This window comes from Macrosteles quadrilineatus, unplaced genomic scaffold (genome assembly GCF_028750875.1).
Source record: "Macrosteles quadrilineatus isolate MER2022 unplaced genomic scaffold, UCM_ALF_1.0 Scaffold_9__3_contigs__length_116548681, whole genome shotgun sequence".
Classification (NCBI taxonomy): Eukaryota; Metazoa; Arthropoda; class Insecta; order Hemiptera; family Cicadellidae; genus Macrosteles; species Macrosteles quadrilineatus.
In genome coordinates this window covers 32,550,782-32,563,151 of record NW_026542602.1, presented here as the reverse complement: position 1 = coordinate 32,563,151, position 12,370 = coordinate 32,550,782, and the positions used below count along the sequence as shown (strand labels likewise).

General features: G+C 34.5%; 1 protein-coding gene across 1 annotated transcript in view; it reads left to right on the top strand.

Moving 5' to 3' along the window:
- The window catches only part of LOC129004224 (neprilysin-4-like), a 31,843-nt gene that overhangs the window by 15,053 nt on the left and 4,420 nt on the right, over positions 1-12,370 (top strand). Inside the window, exons 12-16 of the mRNA XM_054432711.1 lie at positions 7,396-7,496; positions 7,636-7,694; positions 9,618-9,669; positions 10,117-10,184; positions 11,691-11,839. Coding sequence (XP_054288686.1) covers positions 7,396-7,496; positions 7,636-7,694; positions 9,618-9,669; positions 10,117-10,184; positions 11,691-11,839 — 429 coding nt within the window. The remainder of the gene's footprint in view (positions 1-7,395; positions 7,497-7,635; positions 7,695-9,617; positions 9,670-10,116; positions 10,185-11,690; positions 11,840-12,370) is intronic.

The window sequence follows — 12,370 nt, the reverse complement described above, 5'->3', positions numbered from 1 at the left end:
TGGAGAAGTAGTACCATGGCACACTATAAGAGCTCTGATGGCAAATAGACTTATTGCAATTGACAAATGTCCAGGTGTGAGGCCCATTGGAATAGGAGAATGTCTCAGACGCATTCTGGCCAAATGCATTATTTTAGCTTTTGGCGATGATGCAAAACAAGCATTAGGTACAGATCAACTTTGTGGAGGTCTCAAATCTGGTATAGAGGGAGGAATACATTTCATGCGAAAGCAATATAGTGAACATAGTAATACCAACAAAGAATGGTGTATGATCCTGGTAGACGCAGATAATGCCTTCAACAAAATAAACAGAATTCATGCTTTATGGCAAGCAAGAGTCCAATGGCCAAGGGCTGCAAGATTCATTTATAATACTTACCAATGTAGCTCAGATTTAATTTTACAAGGAAGTAATCAAAGATTGTATAGTCAAGAAGGAGTTACCCAAGGAGATCCACTATCAATGATATTATACGGTCTGGCAACACTTCCATTAATACAAGAACTAAAAAGAATGCCAAACACATCTCAAGTTTGGTATGCAGATGACTCTTCTTGTCAAGGCTCCCTTGATGATGTTGTGGAATGGTGGGAAAAGCTCTCAAAATTAGGTCCAAAATATGGGTACTTTCCTCAAGTTAATAAAACAAAATTAATTTTTAATCATGATAATATTTCCAAACAATTTAAAAAGAAAATATCTGGTATGAAAATTTGTAAGGGTAGCCAATTTCTTGGTGGATATATAGGTTCTGAAGAGGAAAAAAATAAACACATTTCTGAAAAAATTGGTTTATGGACCCAAAACATTGACAATCTGGCAAATATTGCAAAGAAATATCCACAATCTGCCTACACTGTAGTGACTAAATCTTCACAAATGGAATGGACTTTTTTTCAAAGGGTAGTTGAAACTAAATCTGAAACGTATTTACCTATACAACAAGCAATTAGGACATCTTTTTTTCCAAATCTATTTTGTTCAGAAGTAAGCAATGAGGAATGTGAGATTCTACATTTACCAGTAAAAAAGGGAGGAATAGGAATAATAGACCCAACAAAGCAGTCAAATTATATGTTTAAATCGTCTCAAGATGGATGCAAAATTCTTACATCTTGTTTAAAAGAGAAAACTAAATTTTGTTTTGATTCACATGAATATGCCCTAAATTTATCGATTAAGTCATGTAAAGAAGTAAAGAAATCCATGGAAGAAGAATTATTCAGTCAGCATTTGGAAACTTTCTCAGAAAAACGGCAGAAAATTATTATGCGCAATGCAGGACCTAGAGCAAAACATGGATGCTGGCTATCATGCTTGCCTCTGAAGAAACTTAATCTGGACATGTCCCCACAAGAATTTAGAGATGCCCTTGCTCTACGTTATGGGAAAACACCAATAAACCTCCCATTAAAATGTGAAGGATGCGGAAACGAGTTCAATACAGAGCATGCTCTAAAATGTCGAAATGGAGGTCTGATAATAAAAAGACACAATGAAGTAAGAGACACAATAGGTAGCATGATGGAACAAGCGTGGGGAAACTGCATTAAAGAGCCCTTGATAGCAGAAGGCAGTCATCTCAACGAACCTGCACTAAAAGCTGATCTAGCTTGTAGAGGCGTATGGGAGACTCAGATGGAGGCATTGTTTGATGTTCGTGTCGTTGACACTGATGCTCCATCTTATGTCTCCATCCCTCATCAACAAGTTATTAAGAAAGCTGAAGATGAAAAAAAACGAAAATATACTAAAGCTTGTGAACAACGACATGCATCGTTTACTCCTCTTGTTACAAGTGTTGATGGAATTTTTGGGAATGAGTTCCAAATGTTTTTAAGGGTTATGGCTGAAAAACTATCAGAGAAGTGGAAAAAACCATACAGTTTAGTAATAAGTTGGATAAGATCAAGAACAATTTGTGCTGTTTTAAGGTCAACCAGTATGTGTTTGAGGAGAACAAGAAAGAAATGGCGGTCAGCGAGAGAATTTGAAGATGGAGCTGGGATTCCAAATTTTTTTGTTTAAAAATTAATTGTTAATTTCTAATTTTACAGTCCTCTACTCTTTTTTGTAAAATTTCTATTGTAATAAAACATGTTTTGTCAAAAAAAAAATTTAGTTATGTTTAAGATTAGTTACATGTTTTATATGAAACAGTTTTATGGCACTAGGCAATGGCCAGCGGCAAATTGAAGTACAAGTAAGAAGTGAAATTTAACAGCCATTATAAAACCATTATTTCCGTGATAAAAATGTTTGGGATCTAATAATAATTACCCTAGTAATAAATAAATGTTGTAAAGGAATAAAAGTGATACAGCTTTTATGAGCTAAACTACTACTAAATCAACAGTTCTTGGAAGTACTTGATTTGACAATACAGCTTTTATGAGCTAAACTACTACTGAATCAACAGTTCTTGGAAGTACTTGATTTGACACTTGATTGTCGTGATAAAATATTAATGGGTTTGAGAATGCTAATGGGGTTTTTATTGCATATTTGGTTTTTATTGGGGGTTTTTATTACTCTAGTAATAAATTATGAAAATGTAAACAAACATCTGATAAACCTTTTATGTGCTCCTAACCAACTAGCGATCAATAAAATTATGGCCCATTAAAAATTTAAGGACATAGTCTGGCATTTAAGGACAATTCCCGTACAGTTCATGGCCAGTAAAAATTAAGTACAATTCCCGGATTTCCCGGTTGGTAGACACCCTGCTATTATATCCTGTACATACAATCAGCTGATAATATTAAATTAAATGTTCTTTGTTTATTATAAATGCAAAACAAACAAAATAAGACTTCAGTTAGAGTTACTATATCTTTACATTATGAACCTTGTTAAACTTGTTAATAAATAACTGTTCTTAAAGTTGGTGTTTAATATACAATAATGGCGACGACTCAAAGAGAAATAAATCAAGCATTACTGTTATATCTACAAGAGAAGTTTAGTGAAGAAAAGGAACAAAAGATTCGTCCCCCACTTCAAAAGTTGGAACCTTATGATGAAGGTAATGAAACATTTACAACCTACTTACTTAGGCTCACTAACTATCTTGAATTGAATGGATTAGGGGGGGAGGATGATGACAAAACACGCGTGCAGGTGTTAATTAGCTGCCTTAGTCCAAAGAATTTTCAACTCTTAAATGATTTATGCGCCCCAGACTTACCAAATACTAAATCGTATAATGAACTGGTCAAGCTACTCAAAGATTACCTTTGTCCAACTCCAAATGAAGTTGCTGAACAACATAAGTTTTACACGCGTTCACAACAATCGGGTGAATCTATTTCCACATACATGAAAGAGCTTCGTAGCATGACTCTACACTGTAATTTTTCCTGTTCAAAATGCAAATCCAGTACGATTGACACCCACTTACGCACCCAGTTCATTAGAGGTTTGTACAGCAAAGAGATAAGAGAAAGGCTTCTACAAGAAGATTCCTTGACTTTACAAAGGGCGTATGAGTTAGCCTTATCTTTCGAGATATCAAAACAAGGTAACAATGAAATGTCATCACCAGCTATTGTAAATAAAATCAGTAAAACCACAAAAAACCCATCAAAATCCGACAGCTTTGTATCAATAGATGATTTGAAAGGCAAGTGTTTTAGGTGTGGTAAATCTAACCATAAAGCAAATGAATGCAAGCTACGCAATGCCACTTGTTTTACATGCAATGGTAAGGGTCATACTGCTGCTGTTTGTTTGAAGGCGAGTAAAATGAACAAAGGTAAGGCATTTCAAAAACAAATGGACTCTACGGATAAAGATTATTCCAGTGAAAATGAAGAAACAGATGGTACAAGTAATTCTTTCACTATCACTGAAGAGCTACAGCTCAATTCTTTGTCATCCAAATTCAATGACAAATACTTAGTAACACCGCTTCTAGATGGAGTACAATGCTCAATGGAGTATGATACGGGAGCTGCTGTATCATCTATGTCATTAAGTACCTTCAAACGATTATTCCCACACAAGAAAATTACAGAAGTCCCAAATGTTAAGCTAAAAACCTACACAGGGGAATCCATTAAGTTAACTGGAACAAGTGAAGTTAAAGTTCAGTTAGGTTCAAAAACAATGGTAGGTAGAATTTTTGTTGTACAGAATAATGTTGATAATATATTTGGGCGCGAATGGATTCGTAACTTTGACATATCTATTCATGACGTAAATCACATGGCGAGTCCTAGTTCTTACAAGCAAAACATCCTAAAGGAAAATAATATAAAACAAGACATTTTTGACACATATGAATCCCTATTTACAAAAGAAGTAGGAATTGCACCAGATAAACAAGTAAATCTTCCATTAAAGCCTGATTCAAGACCCATTTTTATTAAATACCGTGTCCCTCCTGTTGCATTAAAAACTAAAATAGAAGACGAATTGTGCTTACTGGAAGAAAAGGGCATCATTTCAAAGGTAACCAATTCAGAATGGGGAACACCCATAGTACCTATATTGAAAGAAGACGGAACAGTAAGAATATGTGCTGATTATAAGGTAACTGTAAATTCCCAACTGCAAAATGATCACTATCCTATTCCCAGGATTGAAGAGATATTTGACAAGTTAAATGGAGGGCAATACTTTACAACTTTGGACTTACACAAGGCGTATTTACACCTTCAAATGGACGATGATAGTGCCAACCTTCAAGCCATAAGTACTCATATGGGAGTTTTTAAGGTAAATAGACTTATGTTTGGAATAAAAACAGCTCCAAACATATGGCAACGCTACATGGACTCAGTTTTAACTGGACTGGAAGGTACTGCTGTTTTCTTTGATGATATAATAGTTCAAGGAAGAACTATTGAAGAAACAAAACTACGCACGATCAAGGTGTTGGAACGTTTGAAGGAAAACAACTTGCACATAAACAAGAATAAAAGTAAGTTTTTTCAAGAGTCTGTGAACTACTTAGGATACAAAATTGATGGAAAAGGATTGCATAAGAGCCATGATAAAATAGAAGCTGTTTTGAAATGTCCCATACCCACTAACGTTACTGAATTGAAGCAGTTTCTTGGGCTTGTAAACTATTATCACAGGTTTCTACCCAACCTCGCAACTAAGATACATCCATAATATGAGCTGCTACATAAGAAGAAAACCTATACATGGACAAAACGATGTAATGATGCTTTTGAGGGCATTAAGAAGGAAATCACAACAGAGAGGGTTCTTACAACATTTTCACCAAACCTACCACTGATACTGGCAACGGACGCTTCGCCTCATGGACTATCTGCTGTTTTATCTCACAAGATGCCGGATGGAACAGAACGACCTATAGCTTTTGCTTCAAGGACATTAAGTAAAGCAGAACAAAATTACAGCCACATTATTAAGGAAGCGACTGCGATCTACTGGGGTGTTCATAAGTTTTTCCATTACTGCTATGGTCGAAAGTTTACACTTATAACGGACAACAAACCATTGTCTTCTATTTTCCATCCCTCAAAATGCCTACCACCCTTAACCGCCACTAGAATGTTACACTACGCTGTATTTCTGTCAGGTTTTGACTACGAAATACAGTATCGTAAAGCATCGAATCATGTCAACGCAGATTTCCTATCAAGGTTTCCTGTTAACAATACATGTGATCATCAAGAAACCTTAGATGAAACAGTATCAGACAAATACCTTTTACAAGTACAACTGAATTCCCTTCCTGTCACAAGTAATGAAGTAAGAAGAGAAACTATGAACGATCCAGAATTAAAGTTGGTATACAATGCACTAATGACATCCTCTTATATTACGAAGCCTGAACAATACAAAGGTTTAGAGGGAGAACTGTCAATTGAAAACGGATGTTTATTTAGAGGAGTTCGAGTTGTAATTCCATGTGCTTTACGAAAAACTATTCTGAAAGAACTACATGAAGCTCACACAGGCATAACAAAAATGAAAGAACTAGCCAGGCAGTATTGTTGGTGGCCTACAGTGAATTCTGACATAGAAAACTATGTAAATTCATGTAAACCATGTGCATTGAATAAAAACGATCCTCCGAAGTACCATGAACCATGGCCAAACTCCAATATTCCTTGGGAAAGGGTGCACATAGATCATGCAGGACCATTCAGAGGTACATACTTTTTCATAGCAGTAGATTCATATACAAAGTGGTTGGAGGTAAAGGAAACAAAAAGCATATCTAGTTTCTCCACTATAAGAATCTTAAGAGAAATGTTTGCAAGATTCGGCATTCCAAGTACAATTGTTAGTGATAATGGTCCTGCGTTCATTTCACATGAATTTAAACATTTTATGGAATCCAATGGTATTCAACATAAACTGATGGCACCATATCACCCAGCGTCAAATGGACAAGGGGAACGTTATGTACAAACTCTAAAAAGAAAACTAAGTGCAATAGCTGAAGAATCTGGAGACATCCATACAAACCTATGTAGATTCCTTCTACAAACCCGTAAAGTTATGAACATAAGCACAGGAAGAAGCCCTGCGGAGATGATGTTCAAACGGAGTATACGTACGAGAATTGATCTGCTAAAGGCGAAAAGGATCTCTGACACAGAAGGCGTTGGTGCCTTAAGATGTTTTAGCACCGGCGATAACGTTCAAGTTCGAGACTACAGAAGTAATCATCCTAAATGGAAATTTGGTAAGGTGGTCAAAATATTAGGAAACTGCCATTATGAAGTTGAAGTTGAAGGTTTAATGGTTAAATGTCATGTTGATCAAATGCGCTCTACACTAGTATCTTTAAATGAACAGTCCGTTGAAGCCTCAGAGTCTGAGTCACAGAAACATGCACAAGTGGTAAACAAACCAAATGACTCTCCTCAAGCATCACACAGGACAAAAAATTTTTATCCATCATCTGTAATAAGAAGATCTCAGAGAATACTGAAGAGGTAATAAGCTGATTCTTTCCCAGGGAAGATTATTATATCCTGTACATACAATCAGCTGATAATATTAAATTAAATGTTCTTTGTTTATTATAAATGCAAAACAAACAAAATAAGACTTCAGTTAGAGTTACTATATCTTTACATTATGAACCTTGTTAAACTTGTTAATAAATAACTGTTCTTAAAGTTGGTGTTTAATATACAATAATAGTTTTTTAAATATTCAATCAAATAAAAGCTACTAATTTTTCAACATAACCCCCACCTCAACCTGATTCTCAAAAAACTACTTACCAAACGATACGGGAACTATATTGAACACTGAACAGTTTGGTTAAAAAGTTTGCTTTCACTTTGGATACTGAGGTTTAGGTCTAATTGCACCGTAAGCCTACTAATTAAGATAATGCTAGATTCATAATATTCTACCTACTACATATTTAAATTTGAATTGATTACTTGCAGTTGACAGCTGGTGCAGATCATTTGGAAAATGTTGAAAAGGGAAAACATTTCCAAGTGCTCAAACATTTTACAAAACTCCGACAGCCGACTGACAGATATGAGTAAGTTTGTATTTATGTGTTTAATGTAGATTAATTTATTGCAACTTTTGTAATTATATTTTACTGTATAAGACCTATTTTGGCTTTTTATTATGTTGTGTGTGTTACATTAGAGTAATCAAATCAAAATCTTTTACAGGTGGTCTGCAAGTCCAGCCGTTGTTAATGCATATATTGATTTTCAACTTAATGCCATTAGTAAGTTTCTAAATATAGTAAACACTGTTATTTAAAATAATTAAGGAAATTTACAGGAAAGCAGGCTTACTTTTAAATAAGTCCATAGAGACACATAATATATACAACACAAAAGTAGAAATGTTCAACCACTGGAGAAAACCAAATTTTCACCAGTGAAATGAAAAAATGAAATGAAAATGATTGATTTAAACAGGCAAAGCTAGGGCCACATGGCCCTCTCTTACACTTAACCTGTGGATAAAAATCTAAACATATACTGTACAATATATCCTACAATCTATTTACAATATTTAACGTAAAAAAAACAAGAATTTGTATTTTGCACACCGACACGCACACCTGTCAGTGAACAACCAAGCGCTCGCCTAGGACATACCAACCATGGCCATACGTCCAGGAAACAGATTTTTTAGTACTGCCACAAACCGGGGACGGCTATTAAGGGTTTTAATGGCTAGAGGGAGATCATTCCAAAGGTGAGAAGTAGTAACAACAAACGCTCTGTCATAAACTGTTGTTCTATGATGAGGCATACGCAAAGTTACTGAAGCAGAATGTGAGTTCTTTACACTTTCATTAGCTACATATTTAAAATAATTTAAAACATATATTTGAACATTTGTTTTTAATATTGAATAGATTTCAAAAGAGTTTTTATTGATCTTGGATCAAATAGTTTTAGTAATTTAGAATCAACATAAAAAGGAGTGATAAGCTCATTACGTCTTAGATCATAAACAAATCTTAAGCAGTAGTTCTGAGCGCGTTGGAGAGCATCAGCAAGCTTACAGTCATGTCATTGATCACAGAGTTACAGTAAGTAAAGTGAGACAAGTGATTTTACAAGGTGTAACTTTATTTGTAAAGGTAAAGAATTCTGTAACATCTTCAGTGAGTGGAAATGCAAACACCTTTTTACGTATGTCTACTACTTGCATCTCCCCAAGTAAGCGTCGAGTTTATAGTAAGTCCTAGATTTTTCACTTTGTCTTAGTAAAGTAAAGCTGTTCCATTTATATTTACTGAGTTCACTGTGTCAAAGTCAATTGAGTTTCGTAAACGTGAATTACAAATTATGATTGGTCTTGTTTTGTATGATTTAGTGTAAGTCCATGTTTATCAGTCCAAGTACAGTTATGATTTTCTCTATGTCTTCGTTGATTTTTAGAACACTGTCGATATATTTTGCTGAAAAATGTGTATAAATCTGTAAGCCGTCAGCATACATGAGGTATTTACAGTGTGTGAGGACTGAGCTCAAGTAATTTATGTATAGTACAAACAGCAGAGGGCCAAGGATTGACCCCTGAGGCACACCACAATAACTGTCTCCCAGTCAGATCTTATGTCATCAACCTCAACACACTGCCGTAGTGGTTCGTTGAAGAAAATTTATCCTTTTGTGTTGTAAATGTTATGTGTCTCTATGGACTTATTTAAATGTAAGCCTGCTTTCCTGTCAATTTCCGTTATAATTCCTGGCAAATGTCCTATCTTTTAATCAGATAATCGTTATTTAAAATAAGCACACCATAAAAGAGTAGGCGTTTCTTTAAGAAAATGTCAAAACAAAAGTAAAAAACCTTGAAATAACATTCTAGTTCTAAAACTACTATAAAATACAGGGTGCGCTATAAGAAATTTTAAATTTAGCCGCCCTATTGGATAATTCATATATACTATGAATTTAATTTATTCATAGATGAACCCCACATACATTTACGGTTTTCTCTACAACTAATAGTTTGTCAGATACCTTTGGTGGCTCAGTTAGGTTTTTGAAGCACTATGAAATTTTTATCATTTTCTGTAAGCACCGTAAGTCATACATTAATTCTGACAAGAATAAATAAGGTTCAAGAACATAATTTTGTTCTAATATCGCATAGTTTTTAAGATCTATAATAATTTCTGTTGTAGTATTTCCGGCGGGTATACTTCAACCTCCATTTTTTGGCAAGGGCAGAACAGAGTAAGTTTATTTTTTAATGTGAGATTATTTTTAATTTTTGCTAACATAATATGTATCCTGTATTGAATTGGCTAATGCCTTTTGGTTATTGTGATGATTATCAATTTACAATTTTAAGGTATTTTATTACAATTAAAAAAAATTCTGTTGTCAACTTCTCAAAAAGAATCCAAAATGTAATACAGTATTTGATCCGGTTTATCTAAAGAAACTAAACCAACATAAATTACGTAGTAAATCTTTGTTTATTGATGCAAATCAATTGTCCAGTGCCATCTCTTACATAATGTAAAATTAATGAAATTGTCAGTCAATTTGCCTCTGATTTGAATAAAAAAAAGTAGAGATCCAAACAAATATTATAGATGGTGAGTGATTGATAGGTGTGTTAAGTTGGATGTAAAATTTGTTATTTCAATTAAAGTATTAAAATGCTAACTTTTGCAGAGCTCTTAACTATGGAGGAATAGGAGTGGTTATTGGTCATGAAATCACTCATGCTTTTGATGATCTAGGTAAGTAAAGCATTAAGTGTTAGTACCAGGGGACCGTGACTTGCTCGGTTGTGGTTTATTGGGTTTAATTAATAGTTAAAACAAGATCGTAAACAGACATTTTATAATTTACAAAAACACTTTTATTACAAACCATAGACATTTGATCGCTGAAATAATAACAAATGTAACGTAAATGTCATTGAATCCCGTTGTTTGACCTTTATGCTCACCAATGACAGCAGATAAAAATATGATATAATCATATTGGTTTCAAGCTGGCTTGTGACAAAGATTTTTCATACTACTTCTAAAGAAATTTAAGATTCTGTCTGATTTTCATTGAGATTTAGGGAACAGTAATAGTTTTATGCCAATTTAAAACCCTAGATGTAATTAGTTTACTTGGAATGTCTCAGTACTTCGGGCGTTACGTTTTTGTGGGAGAGGACCGAGTTAAATAATCAGTATTTGATCGCAACTATTTTCCCCTATATCGAGTAATCTTCAGTCTTAATCTCAGTAATCTTTACTCAATAGTTACACTAACTGATGTGTTTCCCTTTGTACTGTATATTGTAATTTGCTAGTATACTGTGGATGGCTTGTTATAAACACATGTTACAAGTCTTTTGTTTACTTTTTCCTTGTTATTTTGTTTAACCAAACCAACACAGTTATACTTAACCCATAAGCTTAATGTTTAATTTTCAAATGAGTTGTGTAGCGAAATACAAATTTTCCTGAGGTAGTGGCTGTCACCAATCACGTTTTTAGGGCTTTAAGTCCCTTATTCCAAAACTTAGTCAAAATGCTTCCGCTGGATTTCGATATATATATTACAGACAGACATACATAGCTCATATTAGAGTATATAGGATATATTATATTATAGTTTTATTAGAACTGGGGGCTAAAAAATAATTGGTATTTGAACTTATTTAAGTAAAATGTAACTTTTTGGTAACTTATTATTTCTTAAATGGCATAAAAAGCTGTTAAATTTGTTGTTTAGTCATGTAATCTTGTATGCATAGATGTGTTTCATCGTTTACTAGTAAACAGGTGTTACTTAAATGCTACTTGCTGTTGCTGGCCTAGCATAATATTATTTAACTACAAACCCCATTCAATTTTTAAAGTAGCTTTATTAGGTATGCGAACTTAGCCTTCAGCTTTTTTCTTGTCTATGTGCCTACTCTAGTCAATATTGTGGAATCATGACAAATCCTTTTGTTAAGCATGTTAACAGATATCAAAACTAATTCTTCTTACCCACCCTTCACTCTTTTGTATAATACCAAAACAAATCATAAAATCCCCTAACTTTGGAAGTTTATTAGGTTTAAATTCGCTTTTGGACACAGGTGCAGTGTGGTGTACACAGTAGTACGGTAGATTAATAGATAGCATTTCAGATTGCCTTCAGTATCAAGTCAATGGTTAACTTGAGCTCAGGTCAATTGCCCTAGTAATCATTGTACTTTTATGAGTCACAAACATACCCAAGTAGTTGAGTTTGTCCAGGCCGCCAAAGCGATGGTCTGGGAAACTTGGCTCAATGGTGGACTGATGGAACAGTGGAAAGATATCTGGACAAGGCCAAGTGTTTTGTCAAGCAATACAACGGCTACAGAGTGCCTCAACTGGATGAGATGCTCATGAAGACTGCTTATGTGAGTTCAGTTCCCATCGGAATCCCCTCTTTAACCCTCTGTCGGTCACACTGTATCATTTTGATACAAACAACAACATTTACGGCCACCATTTTTTCGTGTGCGCACCGATTGCAATCCTCTCACTAATGGGCAGTTGGGTGTACCAGCCAGTTTGGGGGTGGGGCTAGCCCAAACCAGCCAGTGGTTAAACTTGACCTTGTTCAAGGCACTATTTTTAGTTGTATCAATTTGACACAGTGCGACATACCCTGTTAAATATCTGTGTGTATCATTTTGATTCAGTGTGTGTTTGATTCATGGATGTTATTTCTTAAATATGTCCAAACAAAGAAATATTATGATTAGACACTGTTACAGAGCAAATGACAAACAAATAGTTTGTCATCATTCCTTAGCATTTATCCTTATTTTAGCGAATTTCCCTATAGAGTAGTAGCTATTACCTTAGAGGTCTCATGGTAAGACATAGACCCGGGACCGATTTACTTTTACTTTTTAATTTTAATATGTCCCCAGAGGCAAAAAACA